Source organism: Leptonychotes weddellii, chromosome 5, assembly GCF_054177405.1.
Source record: "Leptonychotes weddellii isolate Sample4059 chromosome 5, ASM5417740v2, whole genome shotgun sequence".
Lineage (NCBI taxonomy): Eukaryota > Metazoa > Chordata > Mammalia > Carnivora > Phocidae > Leptonychotes > Leptonychotes weddellii.
In genome coordinates, this window is record NC_138373.1 from 121,791,462 (window position 1) to 121,817,966 (window position 26,505).

The window sequence follows — 26,505 nt, forward strand, 5'->3', positions numbered from 1 at the left end:
AAAAAAAAAAAAAAACATTGAGCAAATGAGCAAAGGCCTTTGTTAGGCATTAGAGGAAAGTAGAAGCAGTGTAGATAATGCTTTCCAAAAATACGAGGAGGAAGGAAAACAGATGGTATGATAAACTTGCTTGGGTGCTGTAAATGGCAAGGTTACTTTACAAGAGGAATTCAGGCTGTAGGCCAAGAACTGGAGGGTAGAGGTTGTGGCACAGAGGACAGGATTGACAGGATAATGGATGCAAGACAGAAGACTGAAAGGGACAAAATGAAAGAACTCTGTGGGGCAGCGATGCCCAAAAAGGTGGAGATGCTCTTACCAAAGATAGAACCCAGGAAATCTTTTTTTTTTTTAAAGATTTTATTTATTTGACAGAGAGAGACACAGCGAGAGAGGGAACACAAACAGGGGGAGTGGGAGAGAGAGAAGCAGGCTTCCCGCGGAGCAGGAAGCCCGATGTGGGGCTCGATCTCAGGACCCTGGGATCATGACCTGAGCCGAAGGCAGATGCCTAACGATTGAGCCACCCAGGCGCCCCTTCCCAGGAAATCTTTTTATGGCAAGTTTCCACATTGCCAGTAAACTTACTAAGAAAATCAAATCTCACATTAAAGGGAACAAATTTGCCACACAACTCCTAACTACAGACTACCTGATTTAAGTAAATCGAGTAACAATGACCATCTCTTAAAAGGTCAGAAACTAGAACATTCAGCAGTTGCTATTCCTAATGAGATCCCATTTACACTTTCATTTCAGTCATTGTCTCAACCTCATCTGTGTACCCCGTTTCCAAGGAAAGCATCATGCACGATCAAGTGAAAAGCCTCAGATGAAGGACTCTGGTCAGCTTGCAGTAAGTCTTTGGGCTATATTCCTAAACCTTACTGGGGACTGTTTACCTATTTCTGAAATGTAGTTATTTGCCTCTTATGTTAAAGGCTGTCCTTGATCAATCTTTTTCTAAACCTGAAGATCCTCAGTATATGTGACCAATGTGGCAGTCATAGTAACCTCCCTCCTCCCAACTCCTACCAAACTCAGCTTCAGACATTTGGTGCTGTAACCAGGAATCACAGGCTCTTCTTTCAAGAGGACTGGATGCCAACAGTCTTTTGCCTCCTTCAGTCCCACTGCTTCCTAAAAGCCCGGACACGATGGGCAGGAGCTGCAGCAGCCATTTCAGCCCATAAAGCAATTTAAAAAGAAAGAAAGAAAGAAAAGATGGAAGCCATATGCCATGGGCAGCAAAGCAAAAGCCTCTTTGAGAACTATGAAGCTCCCAAACGAGCCCCCAAGTCTAATTTACACCTAGAAGAAAACTCCTTTTAACCCACATTGCATTTGGTTTGTTGTTCAGCCAACATGTGCACGCAAACCAGGTGCGCGGTAGGGGGCAGCCTATCTGAAAGCTGTTTAAAATTGATCCAGATAAACTCTTGTGTACTCTAAAATATTTGATATTCTGAAATCCCTAGCTTAATGAAAGTGCCTATTTAACCACTAGTGCACACAGGAGTATCTCCAAGAAGCCAGTGAAGACTTCTCTTAGAGTGGGTACGAGCATACGCAAAGACCAAACAAGTGGACATCACACTGGCTCCAACAAAGACCAATGCTGAGGATGTGTTAAAGTTATTCAACTTCTATCTTTATGTATAAAGAGAGCAATTACCATCCTCAGTATAAAGATTAAATAAAGCATTATTTATACTATCTTAAATGGGTACACATTTGGATCTTTCAAAAATGATTAAGATCTATAATGCTATAAAAGCAAAGTCCCACCTCATTTAAAATAGAAACAGTAGAGCAATGTTTTTCTCTGAACTCCTCACAATATATTACACCTAACCTTTAAAACTGAATCTATACTGGGACACCTGGGTGGCTGTCGGTTAAGCGTCTGCCTTCGGCTCAGGTCATGCTCCCAAGGTCCTGGGATCGAGTCCTGCATCGGGCTCCCTGCTCAGCGGGGAGCCTGCTTCTCCCTCTGCCTGCTGCTCCCCCTGCTTGTGCTCTCGCGTGCTCTGACAAAGAAATAAATAAAATCTTTAAAAAAAAAAATGAAAATAAATCTATACTTAAGGGTCACCTTATACTTACCATTTAAGGTTCCTTTACTAATCAGTCTTGAGATTTTTATGATTAAGAATGAGCTAATTATGTATGTTTAGGAATCTCAATTGTCCAGAAGAGTCAAATGATAAAAGATTCTAATATGATAGAGTAAAACATTCTTTCTCCAATAACAGGCATACAATATATAATTTAAACTTTCTATGTTTCTGGTCATTTTGAAAAACTGTTGTAGCCAACTGTTTTCATAAAAATAAAAAAATCGTGGCCATTGTGAGATTTCAGATCCTCCCATCCAAAATCTTATTATCCCTCCAGGAAGATGTAGTCCCCTTCTGTAATTAAACCTGGGTGGGTTTGTGACTGACTATAACCAATAGAGTAAGTGAGGACTTCCCAGATTAGGTCATAAAAAAGATGCAACTTTTACCTCTTGGAACCCAGCTACGCTACTATAAGGCAGTATCTAGGTAGAGATGTGGCTATATCCCAGCTGAGGTCTCATCCAACATCAACCACCTGTGCATGAAAAGCCTTCAGATGATTCCAGTCCCTGTCCTTCAAAAACTGCCCCTAACGATGCTCAGTACAGCAGAAATGAACTATAACCAAGCAGGGTCAACAAAATAAATCTTGTCAATGTCTTAAGTTTTGTTATCCAGTACTAGGTAACTGCAACTATTGATACTTTCCATGATCTCATAGAACCACTGAATTTACAGAATATACATAACCCAGCATTGTTTTACCATTTTCCTCAATATAAGCCAACCAGTATGTAGGATTTGACAACTACAAAGGACCTTAGACTATCTTGAACCAACGAGAATCCATCGTTTATCTTGTTACAAGACCCGTAAGAATGGTTTGGTAAAACAGAAAGAAAGAGCCCAGATAAATCCTAACTGATCTACACATACAAAAAGTCTGCTGTACAGGGCGCCTGGGTGGCTCAGTCGTTAAGTGTCTGCCTTCGGCTCAGGTCATGATCCCGGGGTCCTGGGATCAAGTCCCACATCGGGCTCCCTGCTCGGCGGGAAGCCCACTTCTCCCTCTCCCACTCGCCCTGCTTGTGTTCCTGCTCTCGCTGTCTCTGTCAAATAAATAAATAAAATCTTTAAAAAAAAAAAGAAAACCTATTAAAAAAAAAAAGTCTGCTGTACACCTACCATCCCAGTACTGTTAAGTTAGGAAATCCAACAGCAAGCATGCATCCCTAAACTACCTCTTAAACTGGTAGAGCCAGTTCAGAACTGAAGAACCAGAATACGTATTAAATCAAAGAAAAAGAGACTATGTTGAGTAAGCCATGCACAGAAGACTAGTGGCAGGAAAAAGGTGAAAGAAAAAGCAGCCAAGCAGAGCTGAAACAGTGTAAATGCAAAACAGGCTGGGTTGCTGATACCGAAGCTGCTCTAAAGGTTGTACACCCACTCACCAAGCCAACTGAACAGCAGAGATCAGATCCAGCTGCTAGTTTTAAAACTTATCAACTAGCCTAATCCAAGTCTAAAATAACATCTTATTTCAAAACAGACACCTATCTCATTGCCCACCTCTAGGTTACCTGTCACAATGTCCAGAGCTCCAGGTAAACGTTAGGGATGGAGAAGATGGGCTGAATAGTGACAACTTGGGTGTTCTGGAGCATTAATATCCAAATACTTCAGACTTAATTTTACTCTAGATTATTTCTGGATGAAAGCCAAGGCCAAAAAATTAGCATGTGAAAACATGTATAAAAAATAGGTAGAGATCTTTTTAAAACTAGCTGACTTTAGAGAACAAATTATTTTCTATTTTAATTTTACATAAAAAACTTTCAAAATGGAATAGGTTTGTATTTCTCATCCACTCTTAAGTCTGTTCTTTTGTACACCAAGTTCTAAAATTACCTGCCAAAATCAATTTAAAATGTGATTCCAAGTTCTAGATTTTATTATGTTACGGAAGCACATTTACTAAATGCTCATTATTTATATGAGGTTCTAAGTACTAGAAGATTAATGTGTTCTCATTAGTGCTCACCACAATCTTCACAAAACAATGAACAGTGATAGATGAACCCCAAAGCCTGTATTTAACAATTCTATCTCTACCACCCAATGGTAGTAACTATTTTATTCCCACATTTATTTAAAAAATGATAGTTCGTCACTTGTTTAGGGGCTATATGGCTTTAATCTAAAATTAGATCTTTTCCATTTTTATTCATGGTTTTTTATTCCTATAGAGCAACCTCACCCACAATTCTCATTCCTGAGTCCACCTATTTGATGAAGGTAGTTACAAATATGGACTGGAGGAAGGCTAGGAAAAAAATCCTGTGTGGGATTAACTCTGAAGCATTCACTGTGTATTGTTTTTAATCTATTTTCACTGGTCAAAACAAATTTGACTGCACATTTAACATTACCTGTACTGTAATTCTGTGAGAACGTCTTCATAATGAGAAAAAAAACAACACTTAGAGGGTGAAAGGGTATGACGACGGGCGCCTGGGTGGCTCAGATGGTTAAGCGTCTGCCTTCGGCTCGGGTCATGATCCCAGGGTCCTGGGATCGAGTCCCACATCGGGCTCCCTGCTCCTTGGGAGCCTGCTTCTCCCTCTGCCTCTCTCTCTCTCATGAATAAATAAATAAAATCTTTAAAAAAAAAAAAAAAAAAAAAGAGGGTAAAAGGGTATGATGCCTGCATCTTTGTCAAATAGTTTAAAAACAATGTGTATATGTATGCATAAGAATATAGGGCTATGTAGCATAATCAGTAACTGTATTTTCAGAATCAGAGTTACACTATCATGTCTTAGTTTAAAAATTGCCTTCGTGGAAGGGTCATCCTCACTTGAAATACTCTCAACAGGTGGCTTTTAGTGTTTTAAACCCTTTAAAAGGACTTCCATGGCTTGGCCTCTTCTATCTCCATCCATTCTTTCAACACCTTGAATGTACCCCAGATTGTCCTACTTCAGGACTTTGTGTGTTTCCTTCAGTACCTTCACCTGAACTGCTCTCTGCTCAAAGGATCCATCCTTCACTAAACAAATTCCTACTCATCCTTGAAATCCCAGCTAAAAGCTGTCATGTAAGTTTTTAGTCTTCTCGTAGAAACTACTTCACCAATTCATGAAAAATTTATCAGAGCCACAACTGCCTAACCTCATTATGAAGATCAAAATTATGACTATCAACAGCATTAACTCTTGAAATGAGGTCTGTCAATCTCTGGCACTTTTGATCACTCATCCCGAAGTTCCTCCTTGGTTTTTTAAGTTTAAGCCACACAAGAACTAAAAACTACTTTTATCTTATGCAACATTTTCTCCTGAGTTTCAAAATAAAAAAACTCAAAACAAGTAATTAAGAGATCTACAAAAGCTACAAAGTGTCAATTTCCAATATGAAAATTAAGCAACTGGATTAATGACTTATTTCCTGCTGGCAATTTATTATTTCTAAATTGTTATGCTCCATTTCTCATCTTACACTTAAGATAATTAGTCAATGCCTTAATTTTTTTTTAACTGAAAAACCTAAAAGTACATAATGATGTCAAATGGAAGAAACACAAGATACAAAGTATATTGTATTTTTTGAAAATATAATTAATACATCAATTAAAAATTTCTCATGGATAAATACTCATCCTTTAAGTAATCTCATACTCCAACAAAGATGTTTCCATTTCTCAGAAGTCACATAAGTGATCCCTAAGAACTTGGTTTTTTAATCCAAGTTATATTCTGACACCTGGATTTTTAAACCAGTATACAAAATCACCACTACACATCTGTAAGTTAATTTCACCATTATCATTTACATTTACTTTTCAGCTATTAGACTTAGTGCTTTAAGTAGCAAATTACCTAAATTATGAACACATATTTTCAAAACAAAATCCAGGTCACAATTACCAAGTATATACAGTGCAGAAAATTAAAAAAAAAACAAAACCTAAAGTAGCATAGGATTTCCCTTTCCTAAGGTTCCTATTAAGAACATATACTTCTAAACTACCTTTATTCTGTACATTTAAAATAACATTCAGCTTGACTTAGTCAAAAAATATAAAGACTAAAATTTTTGTAAGACTAACCCTTAATGGACTCAAATTCTAAACCCAGCCCTGAAACCAAGCATTCAAAGAATATCTGAATATTAGTTTAATATTTCTGCATTGTATGATAAGGTTTTCACAAACAATAATTTAAAGTTTTATTTTTATTTTTAATAATGGTAATGGCGTACAACTCAGATAAACCCACAAATTCATACTGTCTTACAAACAGCAGTAATATGAACAATTAATTCAGTTATCTTAGGGGCCTTATTATACACCAATCAGTATCATTAACCTATTCACATTATAATGAAAATATTTCTATCAAAGCTAATGTCTCCCTTTCAGGTTTGTTTTTATTATATGAGCTAAAAAGGAAACAGAGGTAGAATCCCATTTTTCTTATTACTCTGTAAGCCAGTTCCACACATTTTTATGTCACAGAAATATTAATACTGCTTCAGTGAACTAGATAAATGAATTCTGAAAAATTACATAAACTTTCAGACATCTGTGTTAAACTAAATAAACTATGTGATTTATGAAACTATCGTTCTGTTTACTTACCATTTTTGAATGACCATAAAATGACAGTAAAAAATTTTCGAAGTATTAGTTTATATAGGGGTGATTATAGGAGATTCTGCCATTTCTAAGAGAGAAAAAATAGAACTTCTTGGTAATCTGTGCCTGAGTTAAGGGAAACTATAAACTGAAAATGTAAAGACAAAATTCAAAGTGTCTCAAAAATGTCTATAGTTAACTCAGAGTAAAAACCTTTCTAGTCTTCCAATAACAAACTCCATTTAGCAGGGCTTGGGAGGTTCCTTTTAAAATTATACAAATTTACAGGCCATCCTGGCTTAAGCACAGAATAGCCTACTCTAAACATCTCTACTCTTCAAAAAAAAAGTATATAGAAATATATTCACATTTTTAAAAAAACACCCAAAATATCACCAGTACATTTTATAAAATTAAATGCAAATTTTATTAAGGATTTCAAATTACATATTTCAAATTTCTAAAATGGAATAGAACCATTTTGGAACTGGAGAGATGGCATAGATGAACACTGATACCCCTTGCAATGCCAAATTTATTAAGAAAACAATTCCTCTACAAACCACATCCCTTTATATAACAAGATGAAATAGTATCGGCCCCTTCACTTTGGCAATAGCTATTACCTAAAGGAATGAAAAAAAAAAAAATAGTGGTTCTGCTACTTAAGTTCATTAAAAATGGGATTCTATCTTTAGATTAAATTTTTTTAAGTTCAGAAAAGGCTGTGATCAAATGAGCTATGGGTACAAAAACAAAAATCAGCAAAGAATGTCTAATCAAAGCAACCAAAAGCATTTTCAAAATAAAGAGGAAAAACATAAGGTGTTTTCATGGCATTTTTTTCCTACACACTACTGCAACTGGTTAAGGATTTCCAGTAGTTAATTAAAATCTCAGAAGAGGAATGAACAGTATTACACAAATAACAAGATGTGTTCACATTCCAAGATCTTTAAATACTAAATTTTCAAAAAGGAAGCTCTATCACTTCTAAAAACAATGTAATTTTATTAAGAGCAGGAACTCTAGGACATCCTCTAATTATAATCCATTTAGTCCACCCTCACTGTCAAAGCTTTTAAGCTCATCACAAAAAATTAACAGTAATTAGCCTGAGGTATTTTAAATGTGGCTCTACAGACTCAAATTTAATGGCATTTCCCCCCAACTAAAAATGGTCTTCTTCCTATGTTAGTCCCATGATCTCTGTAGTATTTTACTACAATATGGTCATAACTAAAATACCTAAAAACAATCCTTGGACCTTTTCAAAGAGTTGCTCTTCTAACAGCTTCTATCAAGATAGGAGCCACACAAAGATCTGCAAGAATGTTGCCTGACCAGATCCAGAAGAGGTACTTAAACCTTTGTTTTCCAGTTGAATTATCAAACCCTGGTGTGAATAAAATGCTGAATATCATACTTGTGGTACAAACAGGTCCAAATTTTGGAGCTTTTAATGAGATCGAGAAACATTTCATAAAATCTAACTTAATATGCCTTAACAGATCTGTGAGGTAGTTAGGTAAACAGTACTACCCATTTTAATACATAGTAAACAGAAGCATGGGTAAATGACATACTCATACTTTAAAAGCAGTAAGAATCGGAATTAACCACAGAAGCTTGGGGCCTTCTCTCTAGCTCTAATCAAAGGAAATAAAATTTTAACCTTTTAGTGTTTTAAAAAAACATTACATCATTTAAGATTTTGTCTTTCTTTTTTATACTTTCTTAATGAGCAGATGTAGTACCTCTCCCAAAGTTGACACACTTCTCTTCCATAATATGGTCAACTGGGTACAATGCTTAATTCAAGCTAGGCCTCTGCTACTACCTGAATTAGTACAAAATTAAGACATTATCTTGTGAGAACTAAAATTATATTTGACATTTTTATTTTAGGCTGCAAAAACAAAAACAAGCAAACAAACAATAACAAAAAAACTTGAAATAGGCTTGTCAAATGATGTAAATTCATCCTTTCCAGGGAAGCAGAAGGTAGACCCTACCATAAAGAAAAGATGCTTAGTTAATGGAAGTTAAATTTAAAAGTACTGTTAAAATAATGAGGCTTAACTTCTGAAAATAGGTTTTATTCACTTCCCTACAATAACCAATAACCACACTATGAGTTAGGTTTCTTTACTATGGTTTCCTTACTAGGTTTCTAACTACGTCACCTAAAATACAAAAATCCATTAATAATCTAAGTTATCAGTTGTGGTCTTACTGGAAATTCTTAACCATATATTTGTCTCAACAAGTTTTGCTTTTGTTTTTTAAATGAGGAATTGTCTTAGTCTAAGTCACTGCATTTCTACAACAAAGTAATGAAAGGCACAGCTAGTGCAAGCAAACGTAAACCCAATTCAACTACCAGCTGAAAAAAATACTTTGGTTCTTCAGGAAAAAAACTAGCAAAGCAAAAAAAAAAAAAAAAAAAGTTTAACAGTTCTGTTCATTTTCATAGCTGTAATCTAAAATCTTTGTTACATGATAAAAATTACTCCAGAAGAACCAAACCATGTAGTGATGAATGAACATGCGTGAAAGAATTTGTGCAATCAATAGATCTGGCAGAAAAACTAGTTGAAATGATAAGTAGAACAAATTGGTCTTTAAAATTATCAGTTCCTTTCCTTTAAAAAAAATTACTGAGTCTACAAGAAAATACAAAAACATAAGGCTCTAAGTAAATAATAGTTGTGTTTAGGCTATTACAGTGCAGGTTATCCTCAAGGCCACATACATCCTGCTTCACTGCTGCTTGCACTCTGCTGGGTTTTGATCCTTCTGTTAAAGGAAAACAACAAGTCAATCTATCTTTTTCTACCTGCTTCAGTTAATTTTCAACAGTAATTACCGTATATTATCTCAATATTCTACCAAAATTTTTGACAAATTAAAGAAATGGTATAGCAAGGATGGCAAATTATTTATTAAAATATTAGCAAGTCACAAAAATGCTAAAATTAAGGCCCAAATTTTACATTGTGGAATGAACTCCATAAAATAACACACTAAACCATAATCTTAAAAAATAACAAAGCAATTTATGTTACTCATATTACCAATTATTTTTGCCTTTTTATAGATCAATTACAAGTATTCAAACTTACTAATTCATACCCTTTAGAATAATTAATTTGATTTTTAACTACCCCTCTCTTACCTGCTCACTAAAGTATCTTCCGGATCTTTTACAGTAATTAGCAAATGAACGAATGCATTTAACAGAAACCAAAAGTTTCAAATGAATCCTGATAATGTACTATGTATTTTTGGGGAGATAAAGGGCTTTACTAACCCTGATATGACAAATACCCAAGAATGACAGATTAGGAGTCTCAAAGAACAGAGGTGGTTGGGAGAACGTAACAAACAATACTGCTTCCCTATTCCCAAACACTGCTGCAATCAGATTATTTAAAAACTGACGTTTATAAAGCTATCCTTTGGAAGGAAAACCTAAGAACACAAGCAGTTAAGTAATTTCAAATGCTTCTAAGGGGTGCCTGGGTTACTCAGTCAGTTCAATGCCAACTCTTGATTTAGGCTCAGGTCATGATCTCAGGGTCCTGGGATCAAGCCCAGAGTTCTGCCCCGCCCCACCCCGCCCCCCTCCCCCTCAGGCAGTCTAGGGCAGGGAATCTGCTTGAGGACTCCCTGCTCGCTCACTCTCTCTCCCTTTCCCTCTGCCCCCACCCCCACATCTTTGAAAAATAAAATGCTTCTAAAAAACTGTTTAAAAAAAAAAAAAAAAGCCCAGGGCACCCTGGTGGCGCAGTCGGTTAAGGGTCTGCCTTCGGCTCAGGTCATGATCCGAAGGTCAGGGTCAGGGGTTAAAGCCAGGCATCGGGCTCTGTTCAGTTGGGAGCACACTTCTCCCTCTCCCTCTGCACCACCCCTACCTCGTGTGTGCTCTCCCTCTCAAATAATAAAATCTAAAAAAAAAAAAAAAAAAAGCCCAAGATAATGTACACTAAAACAGAATCTTAGGGTTTATTTAGCCTGAAACTAAGTAAAATACAAAGTCAGAACCAAAAATAAAACTTCTCAGGAAATGTGCATTGAAATTTCATGTACTGTTGAAATGCCAGTGGGGATTAAAGTGGACTATACATTCATCTCCAGGCAATAGGATTTATTAAAGAGTTTAATGGACAAAAATAAACTTTATATTAAGAAACATCCAACTCTTATTTAACCTGCCTCAAATTTAATAGAAAGCAGCACTAATTTTGCTCACCTTTGAGTCATAGTCTGGATCATTTTCCTCATCTCCTTCTTCTTCCCCTTCCTATATTAAAGTTCAAAATGCATCCATGAAGTAGGTACACAGTAGAAAGAAATGGCTCATAACGTATGGAGAAATTTTAATACAAGTTACTCTATGGGTCAAAAGATTTTCATGATTACAGAGTAGGGTGAAAATGCAATTTAATTGAAAGCTTCTAATATGAAAAATTTCCCAACACAACTTGAGACATCCAGAGAGCTTTTATTGAAAAGATTTACTGCAGCCAACGTTGAAAAAGTTTACTGCAGCTTTTGACTTCTTCAAAGAGCTGATAACCCTGCAGCAGAACAGAATTATTTGAAATAAAAAAAATGTTCTGAGTTTTGCAATTTATTTATTGAAACCTCATACATACATTGTTTGGCTGTAGAATTCTAAAACCGTATTTTTTTCCAAAAGGTTTATATCCCGTATCACAGAATAATGATTATAGCAAAGGAATACATAAGTCACTCAATTTGCTTCTCAATGTGTTAAACAGAATTATTTGCTCATTTGGTAAACATTACCTCATCTGCTTCTTCACCTTCTTCATCATACTAAAAAGGGAAAAAAGGATGAAGTTTGAATGAAGCTAACAAACATTTGAGAACAGCATTAGTTACAGCCATCTTGTCTCCACTAATATCTAAAAAGAGGAAAATACTTTCCTTAAGGCAATTAATTATAAATTAAATGGCTGCGGGAATCAATTCAGGGCCGTTATCTAAATCTGACAATTTTAAAAGTTAAAATAAAGAATACAGTACAATTGTGCGTGTGATCATACAACTATTACTATAAATATTACTTGCCTGTACTTATGCAAACACACAGCACAAAAAGGCCCTAAATCTATTTGCATGACTGACATTTAGCAATAAAGGTAGCCAAAATATTTGAGGGCAGCCTAGTTTTACCTTAATTGTTGCTTAATATTCCTTTGGATAAAAATTCTATGCTTCCTAGTATTTTTAAAAGTAATAAAAAATATCTTAGACATGTTTTGGTCAAAGACAAGAGCATAATACATCTACAACACTGACCAAACACAGTAAAGCTGCACTAATTCAGAGCAGTCTTCCTATTAGCAGGAAAATAAAAGCTACCAAAGATCCTAAGAAGACATATTTAAAACAATTCAGGAAAGTTATCTATAGAACATCAGTAATTAGCCTTTGAATTATTCTGTTTTTTAAAAAATTACATCTGTTCGTTTAACTGCTCACCAGCTGTGACCATCATACCCTCACCAAATGATTTCACTGCAGGATTAAGATTCACTCACATCATCATCATCATCTTCGATAGCTTCTCCAGTAAAGTATAACACTGATCTTGGGATTATACGCTCACGTAAAAAGTGACCAATTTCAAAGTCTGCAGCAAGGATAGCTTCAGCATCATCATCCTGTTTTGTTTTGTTTTTTAAGAAAAAAAAAAAGGCACAAAATTTAATAACTGTTAATTAGGCACATGCAAGACTCTTGGGTTTAAATTCTATGAAACAACATTCAACGTCACTTTTAACTTTCTATCATTTTAAAATTAGCTTATGTGTGTGATTAAACAGTCATCGATATATACCTTAGGTTTAATAAAAAGAAAGCTACCAAGTCAGTGTACATACTCCGAGAAATTTGGGAAAATAAAAATCAGAACTGGTTATTGCTTAGTTTTTTGACTTAAAATATAAAAGCAACTTTGTTACATGACTTTAATTTTCTTATAAATATTCATTATGAAAACACCAAATGGAACAATACTAAGAAGGAATCTCAGGACTTATATAATATTAGGCATACGGCACATAATGAAAGAACACGGAGGATCACTCACATTTCCTTAAAGATAGTACAGAAGCAGTTTTTTGTATGCGTAATGCCAAATGAGATAGAATCCTACTTAATACTAAGTCAATCTAGGATTTCTACTTAATGACAAAGCACAACACAGAAATGGTGCTGACATTTTTCAAAATTCAAATAATCCCATTTAAGTTCCATGATACCAAACAATGAGTAAACATTGAGTATTTATTTAAACATAAACTTATGTTTAAATAAAACATGAGTATTTATTTTGATTCATCAACATAATCCACTATAATGAACAGCCAAAAAAACACAAAAGGGGGCAGTGGACTTTGAGGGAAAGACCTGTAATCACAGGTGGAGGTGTTCTAGCTATAACTACTCAAGACTGTTTTCTTACCATAAATATTTGACAATAGAATTTAAAAAAGTCACTTCAACACAAACTCCCAACCCACTCACTGACATGAAAATAGCATGAAACTCTACTACAGTGTTCTTAAGTAGTTCTACCTAAAATTCAGGTGCTGCTATATAGTCCCCTTTTTTGTCCCACAAACCCTGCTGCAGGGTTGAATCAAACCACTTACCACTCTTTACAGGCAGAAATACTTGCCTTTTACAGATCTGGTCTTAGCCTTAGCCAAAACTATTCCAATTCAAAAGTGTTCAAAACAAACATACCTTCTAATTCCGTATGTACAAAACTACTAAACTATCGGAGTTAAAAAGTTAAAAAATCTGGCCAACAGAAGAGCAGATTCAAAACCTACGTAGCTTACATCCTGCCTGCACAGCATTCCAGGCTGTGCACAGGCATCACTGCAGCTCTTGGCTCATACGGTCACATAACACATGGCCACAATACGAAACCATGTTTCCACTGGAATAACAAATACAGAGAGTTCTAACCAAAATGTGGTTAGGAGTTTTAGTAAATAAATAGTACAAATGATATATTTAATACATACTAGTTTCAGTAAGAAAACTATCATCTTAAGAGCCTGAATCCCCCCAAAAATACTTCCAAGCCTCAAAAGAAAAGCCTTTAGCCTCTCAGCATTTCTCAATGGAAGCACTACAGGCATTCTGAATGAAATAATTTCAGATGCATAAAGGTCTTCTCCATGCATTGCAAGCCTCAGAACAAAATTCGAGTAGCAACTATCCAACTCCCCACTTCTGAGAACCAGTTCTTTAATTTCATAGTGAACAATTCAACAAATAGATAACAATTTAACTTACCAGATCTCCACTTTCAGGAACTGCAAAATTGAGAAGAGAAATTCAAATGAGTAAGAAATTAAAGAAAGCTTATAATAAAGCAACCATTAATACCCAAACTAAAACACTATTTACCTTCAGGAGGGGCAAAAAAATTAAAGAAAGAGTCATTGGAAACTGTTTTGGTCACAGTACGAACTGTCCCACGTCCCTTGTGTTTCTGTTTCTTCTTAATGGTTTTCAAAGTGACATTCTTTCCTTTTTTCCAATCTATCTGGCACCTTGCAAAACAAAGGGAAGAATTTATCACAATTATCATACTATGCTTAATTGCTGGAAGAGCGAAGATTTATCTAATTAAGTACTGTATTTATTTTTTAAAAAGATTTTATTTTATAGAGAGTGAGCGAGAGAGAGAAGAAGAACAAGAGCACATGCGCGTGAGCAGGGGGAGGAGCAGAAGGGGAAAAAATCTCAAGTAGACTCTGGGCTGGGACCCGGAGTTCCATCTCACAACCCTGAGATTATGACCTGAGCCTAAACCAAGAGTCGGAAGCTTAACTGAGCCACCCAAGTGCCCCAAATATTTTTTTTTTTTTTTAAAGATTTTATTTATTTATTTGAGAGAGAGAATGAGAGAGAGAGAGCACATGAGAGGGGGGAGGGTCAGAGGGAGAAGCAGACCCCCCGCTGAGCAAGGAGCCCGACACGGACTCGATCCCGGGACTCCAGGATCATGACCTGAGCCGAAGGCAGTCGCTCAACCAACTGAGCCACCCAGGCGCCCCCAAATATTATTTTTAATTACAAATTTTAGAGGGAAAAAATGGCTCACATGCTTTTGATAGCAATATAAAGAGAAAATTTTATTTCTAAACACATTTTTCTATAAATACATTGACAATTAGCAGAAATTCACAATACAATAAATTGAAGTGTGTTCTCCTTTGAAGAAGTGTAATACTATAAGCCAAAGAGAATTCCAGGAAAATAGGTGTGCTCATCTAAGAAAACACTTAATCTGAAATGTTTAGAGATAAACTATGTATCAAGTATACACTAGGAAATACCAAATATCACAAATCACAAGTAAAACAAAAAAGAATATTCTGTGAAAGTAGTAAAATTAAACTCACCCTGTACAACCCATAATTTCTGGTCCATCGAAAGAAAAGGGATCAGAATCATCTGGTTCTGACCTCATCCTATATGTCTTTGTCAACACTTCATTTGTGAAATATTCATTGGGTTCAAAGTGAAATTCTAAGACAAAACTCTTAAAAAAAATAAAATAAAAAAAGTAAACACTAATGAAGTTCCTACATCACATATATTAAAATTCAATCTGTTGATTTTTATAAACACATAAACTTCTAGGTGATAATGCCTTTCCTATTCTGGGAAAGGGTCAGATAAACCCCAAATTATGTTTAAAAAGGCAAAACAAGACACAAAATAAAACTGAATAAAACTTAGCTCAGCTTACAATTTCTATTTAGTAACATGTTTATAAAATTGGTTAGAACAACTGAATAAACTGACCAAGTACTCTTTCCTCCTTCCATCCTCACAAAGAGGACTTTAAATCATCTTCTAACCCGAATTTGACAGAGGAACTTTACTACACACAATAGAAGAGTGTATAGTCTATAGTAGCTTCGCCCATACTTCACATAACACTGATGGTTTTTGGGAGAAGCTAGTAGCTGATCTTTCATCATGGGGAAGCGGGGGCCCTCTAACATCTTGTTTTATGTAATCCCCAGACACATGCCTTTTAAGACAGAGTAAGTATTTAGGGTGCTATTATTTTTTATCTATTTTTATCAAGGCCTTACTATATTTCAAAAACAGTTTTATGTTCAGAGGGAGGAAAAGGAATAAATTCTACATCACAATTACCAACATCCAAACATTTATTGCCTACCAACAATTAAAGAGTACCAAGTAGGAGTTTTAACTTCTTTCTCACCCATCTCCAGGCTTAGAATATCACCTCTTTTTAGAAAGTTCCATATATCTATATCTATAAACATCTAATGTTACAGAACTAAAAATATTTCAAAGTTCTTTTACCATGGGCTGGCCAGCATCTGAGAACTTCACTTTAATATCTTTCAAGTGCTTCAAAATAGGTTCATCATGTTCCTGCAAATTAAGAAAATATTAAAATGAGTATCTAACATGGCATTTTAGGATCAGCGTGCTATTACTGGACAATAAACATTTAGCTGAGACATTTATAGTGAGGCTTTATGTAACACTTATGAACCATAAGGCCTACTCTCCAGATAATGGCTTATACTAAAGCTAGTTTACTTATAAGCTCTACTTATTTCTACTGGCAATGGTAGAAAAAAAGTGACTTAACAGAGAATTACATCATCATCAGACTGAATGGGCTGAAGAATATAAAACCAAGTCTAACTCAGGCATGTTTGCTTTAAAAACATTTCCTTTTCCAGCTGCTTCTTGTTCCTTTCATTATGCTAGGTCCTTTCCTACTTTGCCAAAGTAGAAACGCAATAAGCAGTCATTGTTTTGAGATTTTTTTTTCTTGCCTTTAACTTTCAACAATCACACTATAAGGCAACAAGTACTATAATGCGCACAGTAGTGGCTCAAGAAATGCTTCTGATTAGGACACAAAAAGTTCCCCAGAAAAAGTGACATCTGTGTTGGATTCCCAGAAAAAGTGACAACTTTAAGAGTTAAAGATCTTTATGTTATTCTTTTAAAATGCAAACGTCCCTTGGAATATTTGTTTCAGACTGAAAAGGTCTTTTTGGGTAAGATAAATGAAATTTTAAGTTTCCTCCCTCCAATCTCTAATACCAAGCACTTAAACACAGAAGACATAAGACTATGACAAAACATTGCTCAATGTAACTGTCAAAGGGCCACTTCATTATCTAATTTTTGAAAATGATTTAGAATTTATTACATTCATCAAAGATCCAATTTTCCTTCTACAGGTAACAGGTTTCAAAAGACAGCAATCATTCTATAGAGGTCAATGATGGAGACTAGTCATCCCAGCCATTTAAATTTCAAAGGTTTTTACCCTTTAAAGTAAACTGATGTTTTTATGAGTAAAATTACCTGAACCATATCACTGAGCAAGTCAACATTCTTAAAAACAGTCAACCAGAATTCAGGAATTCCCTTGGGGTCTTCTTTTTCTTCATCCTTTTTCTCATCTTCAATCTTGGCTTTTTCTTTCAGCTCCTCCTTGATAAATGACAGCATTATGTTACTGAATTCCTAAATCAGACTACTTGATAAGATCTTACCCATCCCCTAACTTATATCCAGCAGTGAAGTACAGAAACCAATAAATCCTCAATCACCAATTGCAACTTTCAATCAACGAAGTTCTAGTCCAATTGTGTAAACACTGCTGTTATACTCATACCAAACTGTACTTCTATAAATATTGCTACTACCATACCCCTCCAAAAGAGAACCACTAAGAGAGAACCTATGAACTATAGGGAAAGTTTTATAGGAAAACATTTTAAAGCTGCAGGGGAAAAAAATAAAATAAATATAAACTTTGCCCAATTCCTCACCCCTTGGTGTTCTTGATCAAAACATTAAGTTCTCCTTATCAACCAACATTAAAATAGCAATGCTGGGGAAACAGAGTCATGTAATAGAACACTGTATTTGTGTCACAACCCTGCCATTTATTAATTGTAGCCAAGTCATTAGAAGCCTCCATTTCATCATGTGAAAAACAAGAACAAACCTTTGCAGGTCATCATGAAATTCAAAGGAAAAGTTTATATAATCTATAAAATTTAAATACTAAAAAATGTAAGGGAAAAATGACTTTGGGTACAGATGGTACCAGGGCTAACAGTGGCTCATCTGTTCTGATTATTGTTAACTCACCATGAATCTTACAATAAAATATTTCCAAGGTATAAACACACACTAAATTAAAGTTGGTACCAACCGAAATTTCATCCTCCTCATCTGGTTTCCATTCACATTCTTCTTCCGTAGGTTCATAAATTGCATTAATGATCTCAAATCGCTGAAATGATTAAAATAAAAAAAGCTTGCATAAAAACACTGACATCCAAGCCAGAAACTAATTGTTTCTCATTAAAGATGTGTATAGATTTAATGAATGCATACCACAACTTGAATTGCTACTGACAGTTTTCCCAATTACCTCTAATAACCATTTGCTGAGAGGTCTAAAGACTAAACCACCTGCAAGTTTGTTTATATTTCCAGAGCTTTATTATAATCTCAAATTTTAGATAAAGAAAATAAAACAGTAGAAAGCATTACCTTATCAAATAGAGGCTGATAGAGAACAGCATACTTTCTTTCAAGATCATGAACTTCCTCATAGAATTTGGCTTCTATCTGTGCACATTTAACTTGAAGATTTTTGAGAGCATTCACTCGTCTTTTAACTACCCTAGGCAAGCTGAAAGGTTGGAACGCACCAGTTACACAGCATCACAGTAAACACAAGTCACACTTCTATCATATTGAAAAGTAAAGCATAAAAGTTAGTGAATGATAGGTTTCCTATTTGAAGCAAAAGGTATACTCAAAGTAATTAAAATTCAAGAAACATAAATACATGGACTTCTTGACTATAAAATAGTTCAAAAGTGAACATTTAAACAGATACAGTAAGTTGTGATAAGAAAATGTAAATCATATCAACCCTAAATCTTTCATTATAATCAAGTTCAGCATTAGACTTGTCAGTGCTGGCATTTAAGCTGTAAAACAGTCTATCTTAGGAAGTTAAAAAGTCATGGACTGACCATCCTAACTGAGAATAAGGACAATAACCTTGATTTAAAAAAAAAAGTAGGCATTATCTCACCCACACCAGCTACTTTTAGGGAAAAGGATATTATATTAGAAAAAAGGATGGTATCCTACACCATTATTTTCGATTTTAGTCTCTATTTAGAATTTATATTTATATTAAAAAAAGAATGTTGTATTTCATGAAGGGATTTTTAATAACAGCTTTGAGATATAATTCACAAATCATACAATTTACTATAGGGTATAATATAGGCCCCCTGAAGTTATGATTCAACTTATGAATCCCCCTACCACCCAAAAAATGTTCACTCAAAATTTATCTAACTTCAGGGATCTGTACGACAGATACAGAATCCAGGTTAGAATTTCCTGCCATAGGCAGATTGCTGTAAATCAAATAATTTTCTTAGTTAACCACTACTTTATAGTTATGATAATCAGAAGTAAAAAATTATCTACAGGTAATTTTTTTTTCTTATAATTAAAAGTAAAAAGTTTGTCTTGTCAAGGTAATGAAACAGCATGGGGTGCTGCCCACCCCCACACTGTACCTCAGAAAAATTCAACCCTAGAAACTTCAGAACCAAGAAGAAAACAACTATTTCAGGGACTCACACACACTCACAAGCACACACATACTACGAGCAACTTCTGAGTAAGACTAACAACTGTACAGAGTGAACTGCAACCTGGAAAAGGGAGGGAATGGGCAGAATGGGTAGCAGTGAAGACAGGTTCAAAGAAAGCTTTTGAAATTCTGCACTTGCCTTACAACAGTCAGTGTCTGGCTGAGAGCCTACAAGCACTCATTCCTCCACCCCTCCAATCCAGGTACAATGGATTACAACCAAAGGAGACCGCCTCCTCCCCAAAAGCAGCAAAAACAATTGCCTGGAATTGACAGCAAACTGAGTCTGAAGTAACTGGAGCTCTCCTTAGGTTCATTCCAATCCCTTTCTTAAATTCCATTGGAACTGTCACAAACCAGAGCCTGATCTTTATTCTTCCCTCAATAATCATTATTGGGGACTAACTGTTATCAATCAGTGAGCCTGAGCTCTACAGCCAGAGTAACTAAACCCTTACGGAGTATAAATTTTAATGAAAGAATGAAATATTTATCATCGGAAGCCGTATTATTAGACAAAATAATATAAATATATTTAAAGAGATGAGAGAAGAAACAAGACCAAGAAACCTAAAACAAAGTAGAAATATTAAATATGAAAAATAAAGTAGCTAAAATAAATAAACCAACAAATAGGATAAACAGGATAGGTTTAACTTAAGGAAGTCCATTAACGTTCAAAAGCTCTCCAGAAAGGCAGAGGAAAGACAGAAAAATTATGACTTGGATGACGAAAGTAGCAATAGCTGAAAGACAGAAGGGAGGTGGATATCTGAATAAATGAATAATAAATTTCTCAGAGTTAAAGTAATATGGAAATCCTTACTCTAACCCTTAGGTTAATGAGATTCATGAATATCAAAGACCAAAGAAAATTCTACATGTGTTCAATGAAAAACCTACACAGGAAAAGGAATCTGACATCAGGCTTCAAAAGAAAACACCATATACAAGAAGAAATGAACTTTTATTTAAGAACTCTGCACTTACAATTTTATAAGCCAAACTATTCAAATATGAAGACAAAATAAAAATTGTGTGAGGCATATCAGGCTTCAGGAAATATGCCAGAGATACTCAATACATTCATTAAAGATCATTTCTGAGGAAGTTAAAAAAAAATAAGAAACTACTATATAAATATAGGTGACCAAATATCTTGGTAAATCTTACTGTTGCCTTGATGGAAAAAAAGGCAGACTAGAGAACGTGTATTTATAAATAATACAGACATCACTAAATTTAAGAAATCAATATGGGTAAATAAACTTAGGTATTAGGTTATGAGCCCATTTAACATAATAACAAACAACAGAATGCAGTAACTTTGATACCAGCAGAAGACAACTTGATTTATTTAATGGAAAGCAAAAAAAGAGAAAAGAAACAAAGTACAATAAATTATAAAATAATAGCAATTAAGTCCAAAAACAATACTGCTTTCAAGAAATGCAAAGAGTTTAAAATTACTAATAAAGAAGCAAACTTCCATACTAGAGGTAAGATACAAGAATGGAAAAAGACATGCCAGGTAAATAAAAACCAAAAGAAAGCTACAATAGCTATCTTAATATCAGACAAAACAATTTATAACACCACCACCACCACAAAATACAAAAGAGGACACTTTATACTGGTAAACTGGAGGACACTTTACACTGGTAAACTGGAACAAAAGGACAAGATATATACATCACTAACATATAGCTAATAATACAGCTTCAAAATATATTAATCTATAACCAACAGAATTATAGGGAGAAACAGATTAAGTGGAAATTTCTAACACATTCTTTCCAGAAACTGTTAGATCAAGCAGTCAATCAATAAGCAGAAATAAGAGAACCTGAACAACACAATTAATAAATCTAGGCTACTAATTTCAACATACAGATCTTCACACTTAACTTTCATAGAACATTTAGAAAAACAAATATTAAGACCATAAAAGATAATTTAAAAAAAAAATCAAATGAACAAAGCCTCAATTCAAGAAACTGGAGGGGAATGGAGCAAATCCAAATTAAGGGTTCTTAAACTCCAAAGGCCAAAGTCCATTTTTAGAAGAGTTCTACCAACTGTTCAAGGAACAGTTAATTCCTATCTTATACAAATTGCTTTGAAAACACAGGGTGAAAAGTAAAAGCAACCCTTGTTTATTCATTAAGCAGCTGAAATCTTGACTCTAAAACCAGGGCATGGAATTACAATCCCATGAAAAGTTTCTATATTGTACATACATGCACACATGCATACACACACACACGCATATATGTGTGTGTATATACACACACACACACACACACAGGCACACATATTCAAGTACATTTCACTAATAAGGACCCTGAATAAGATATTAACCACTTGACTCAACAGTGTAATAACATACGATTAAATTTATTCCAGGAATGCAAGGCTAGTTTAGTATCATGTTTCCAAAAATATTTAATATGTACTTAATAGAGTCGAAGAAAAAGTCAAAAGACCATCTGAATACATACAGAAAAAAAGGTCATAATAAATCTAAGTAGACACCAAGTTTAATGGCAAGATTTTATATCCATTCCTGGTTAGGACTAGAAATAAGATAAAGATGCTCATGTTTAATGCTAATTGTTTAACACAGTACTGAAAGTCCTGGCCAATGTTATAATGAAATACAAATAAACTTTGTGTGCTGTAATGTGAAAGATTAGAGCTCAAACTGTCATTATTTGCAGACAAGATCTTTTGCCTTTGGGAGAAAAAAAAATTACTGTAGTAAGTGTAGCAAGATTTCTGGATATAAGATCAACAGCAAAAGAAATAAAAAATAAAAATAAATCAATAGCACTCTTCTCTACATCAACAACAGCCAACCTGGAAATACAATAAAAAATAAGATACTATCCACAATAGCAACACAACTAAAGTATACAGGAATTAACCAAGAATAGACTATGAGAAAAACTTCGTAATAAAAGAGAGTATGATTTCAATAAATACAAGGATATGGATGAGACAATTTTACATTAAAAGAAAAATCCCCTATCCATGTTAATCAATAGATTCAATGTAACTCCTATCAAAATTTTAGTGTGGGGGGGCTGTTTTGTTTTGTGAAAACCCCTCTAAACTTACTATCAACCATATGTGGGATAAAGGTCTACACATAATTAGGCCAATCTTAAGAGTGTATTCCACAGGGGATGGGGGACGGGTAGAAGAAAGCAAGTTATTACAGGGAGAAACAAATTAAAGAAAGATTAAATTATCACCCTGCTAGATATTAAGACATACTAAAAAGCCGTATTAAAAAGAGTGCTGCTCAAAGACAAACATAGGTGTTTATAAGAAACTGATATGCAATAAAGGTGGTATCACAAATAAATGAGGAAATAATGAACTGTTTAGTTAAGTGTTATAAAAACAAGCTCACTAAAAAAAAAAAAAAACCCTGATGCATAGCTAAATACAAAGGTGGCCTCAAGAGGGTTTATTAAAGACCTAAAGATGAAAGGTAAAACTAGTCAACAGGAAATGCAGAAGGAACTAGAAAGGACTTCTTAACTTAAAAGAATAAGCCACAGGTCAAAAAACTTAAAACACAAAAATTACGGACTTCTGTTTAATGGAGAATGCTATGGATAAAATTAATAAAAATGACAATAGATTACTTACAAAGTCTAAAACTGATAAGAGATTAATACCTTGAATATACAAAAACTCCTGCAAAACAAGACAGTAAACCCCAACAGGAAAATGGACAATGAGAACAACCTAAAAGGCTCACAATCATGAAGAAAAGCTCAAAACTCATTAGACAACAAAAAGTACAAATAAAACAAAATAAGCCTGCACCTCTTAGATTGGTAAAAACAAAAAACCCATAAAGCTGAATGATGCCAACTGCTAGCAGAGATACAAGGATGAAGGGTGCCTTCATGCACTGGACACAGTCATTCTAGAAAGCAAGCTGAGAAGTACTTAAAGCTTGCATACCCTGTAACTAACAATCCCACCAGTAAGTACATATCCCCCCAAAATTCTTACACAGTTCTTTAAGAGGGCATGCAAAAAGAGGACCATTACAACGGAATTTGTGTTGATGGAGCTTAGAAGCAATCAAGATACCCATCAAAGAAAAAGCATATTAAAAAAAGCATGTAATAAAACATGGCGGACACAAATCACCGTAAGTGACAACAAACATTCAGAAGCTAGAAACTACTGATGAGAGATTACATACAGATAGCAACATGGATGGATCTTAAAAATCATAACAATTATAAGCAGAATAAGACATATGGGCTATTGCAAATGATTTATAGGACCAATGAAATAAATAAGAAATCTGTATTTCTTCTAATTCTGTGCATTTCTAGCAAATCTCCAAACAAATCTCAGAAATGGTTAAGATCAGTGTACTTTTCCTGTGGAGAGGAGTCAAACTTTAAAAGACCCAACTCTAAATTGGTGGTACTCAGCAAAATTTTTAAACTCCCAAAAATCCTATACTAAATACGAACAGACATTAGCTTTCCACTATTACATATCTAAGTCCTAGATGGTCTTAAAAAGATACACCTGCAATGTTGATTATAGAAGGCTAAATAAGGACTACAGAAAAGAAGAACTTGTACCTTTCAATGTATCCTGTTGGTGTTTCTACCAGACCATCAAGTCTTTCTTGAAGGGCTGCAAGAATCTGAGGATTTTGCATCATCTGAACAGTCAGCTGACGCGCTTAAAAAAAAAAAAAAAAGGGCATCGAAAGGATTTTATGAAAATATATTATGCTATTTTAATAGGACAATCCAATCATGAAGTTTTCCTGACTAGCCCGTAATTCATTGGTCTGAGTACAGATGGGCAGCAAGCTGAGGAAAATCCACTCTAGGAAAACCTGACGTTCAGGAAAAGTTCAGATTCCTAATGATCTTAACACACGCCATTTCTGAAGACCATTGCCACAACTACTATTAACAATAAATATCCTTTCTCTTCCTACTACTTTGTGTTTCATCCACCTTACATCTTTAAGAAGCTCAAAGCTTCACCCAGATGCCTACCTACGACTCTTAACACTTTGAAGGCAGACAACACATTATCGGAAGTACAGTGACGGTTTCGACCCTGGGAAAAAGACTGTGGAGTAAGTAACCTAAATGTTTGTTTGATGTTTATAGTATAGTATGCTTCTGTTTATCAGAATAGAGAAAGTTAATAGTTGAGACAATCAAGGTTGTAACTAAAGCCAAACAGAATGTGGTTGTTAATGATGTCTAAAAATTATACTCAATCCAAAAATCAACTAGATTTAGGCAAAACAAATTATTTTGCTATTATCATCTCCTCGTCAATAGACATTACACAAAAATGACATGAATTTTCCCAGTTATGTTTTTAAAGGTCAATTCCTAGTATTAATTTGATTACTGGATGATGTACAGTTATGATAACTAACATGCCTTTAGAAATGTCAATACTGGCCACTAAGGATACTGACCTATGTATCTTTTAAGACAATGCTGCAAGATGAAAGCTGAAGCTAAAGTTCAGTAGTCTTTTCACAATTAACCTCCATCTGGCTTAACAATGGAAAGCTGAGTCATCTAGTACTTTAATATTCTTAGCCCATACCTATAGGGCATAACCTAAAGCAGTACAAGCCCCCCTACCATCGCTACCTCCCCCTTTATAATTATTTGCTAAAGAAAACTATGAGTGATTTTTGTTTACATTTAATAAATGTCTTTTTTGTCATTTGGTTGGGAAGGATTAAAAAAAGGTTGAAATACACAACTAAATGTTTTCTACATATGAAATACTGAATATTTCCAGTAACTCTAAGTTGTTTAGAACTACCACCAAAAACAACTCCCACCAACACCTGTAACATTTCTAAATTCAGACAAAACTCATGGGCAGCTGTTTGACAGTTATGCCATGTCACTCCAACATTAGAAGGCAGAGTAACTTTGGTTGGGTCACTAACTATATTCATACCTTCCTCCCTTATTACTACTCTATCTCCATCTCCCTCTTCCCCTCCTTTCTTCCCCCCACCCCGAACATACACAAACTGTTACTGAACTAGAAGTATGGGCCGCATGGGTAAAGTGTCTAGACAAGGATCCAAAAGGGAACAGTATTTGTTACTACCCTCTAGAAGACATGTGCCAGCAATCACTGGCTCCTGAAGTAATTTAAAGTAATACCTTTGATTTTTGTTTCTTCACCAGTTTCTTCTTCTTCTACTTCTTCAACATCATCCAAATCTTGATCAAGTTCAGACTGTTCTTTGCTACAATATCATAGTATCACACCAAGGTTCAAATGTACCAATTACCAAAAAATAAATAAAAAATTATAAAAAACTTCAATTCATTTTCTAGGTTAATATGCCTCTTTCAAAAATATGAAATAGGAAATTCCAAAGGTAATTCAGTTTTCTTTCTAACTTCATATGTAAACAAGCACAAACTGGAAGTACGTAAAATTTCATTTAAAAGCACATGGTCAAATATAAAATTTATATTTTAAGCTCTTTTTCCCCCCAAGATTTTATTTTTAAGTAATCTCTAAACCCAATGTGGGGCTCAAACTAACAACCCCAAGATCAAGAGTTGCACGCTCCACTGACTGAGCCAACAGGGGCCCCTCTATTCCAAGCTTTAAAAATGTGGTTTGACAGTGTTGGTTCCAGGAACGTGAGGTCAGGAAGTATGTGCTCTCTACCCAATATCCACTGCTTTCACTCTTCTTAGTAACAGCACCCTGATTTTATATGAGATGGCAATACACCAAGCTTTTAAAAATCTACATTTCCCAGCCTACCTTTTAGCTAGGTGTGGTTATGTAACTCTGGGCGGGGAGTTAAAAAAGCAAAATGAACAGAATTTTGAGTAAGCCTCCTTTATAGGACAGTAGACAGCTGGGAGGCCTTTTTGATCTTGCTCCCTTCATAGAATAGGGATGTGATGACTAGAGTTCCAAAAGCCATGCTGGACCAGGAGGCATCCTAAAGAATGAAAGTCAACAGAATGAAGGAGTTTGGAAGAACA

At 34.9% G+C, this 26,505-nt stretch overlaps 1 protein-coding gene and 1 long non-coding RNA gene across 8 annotated transcripts in view; both read right to left on the reverse strand.

Annotated features, from left to right (window-relative positions):
• Positions 1 to 26,505, reverse strand: part of LOC145721848 (uncharacterized) — an 84,854-nt gene that overhangs the window by 10,807 nt on the left and 47,542 nt on the right. The window lies entirely within an intron of this gene.
• The window catches only part of NAP1L1 (nucleosome assembly protein 1 like 1), a 33,177-nt gene continuing 13,777 nt past the window's right edge, over positions 7,106 to 26,505 (reverse strand). Inside the window, exons 3-16 of one of the 7 annotated variants that reach the window (XM_081822088.1) lie at positions 25,660 to 25,745; positions 24,082 to 24,184; positions 18,331 to 18,472; positions 17,987 to 18,067; positions 17,128 to 17,256; positions 16,102 to 16,173; positions 15,162 to 15,301; positions 14,161 to 14,306; positions 14,047 to 14,066; positions 12,276 to 12,398; positions 11,518 to 11,547; positions 10,958 to 11,008; positions 9,458 to 9,501; positions 7,106 to 8,713 (exon numbers count right to left, since the gene is read on the reverse strand). In XM_081822088.1, coding sequence (XP_081678214.1) covers positions 9,466 to 9,501; positions 10,958 to 11,008; positions 11,518 to 11,547; positions 12,276 to 12,398; positions 14,047 to 14,066; positions 14,161 to 14,306; positions 15,162 to 15,301; positions 16,102 to 16,173; positions 17,128 to 17,256; positions 17,987 to 18,067; positions 18,331 to 18,472; positions 24,082 to 24,184; positions 25,660 to 25,745 — 1,159 coding nt within the window. In that variant the 3' untranslated portion in view covers positions 7,106 to 8,713; positions 9,458 to 9,465. Of the gene's footprint in view, positions 9,502 to 10,957; positions 11,009 to 11,189; positions 11,286 to 11,517; positions 11,548 to 12,275; positions 12,399 to 14,046; positions 14,067 to 14,160; positions 14,307 to 15,161; positions 15,302 to 16,101; positions 16,174 to 17,127; positions 17,257 to 17,986; positions 18,068 to 18,330; positions 18,473 to 24,081; positions 24,185 to 25,659; positions 25,746 to 26,278; positions 26,463 to 26,505 lie in introns of those variants that run through there. The other 6 variants (XM_081822087.1, XM_081822091.1, XM_081822089.1 and 3 more) reach the window with 6 other exon arrangements.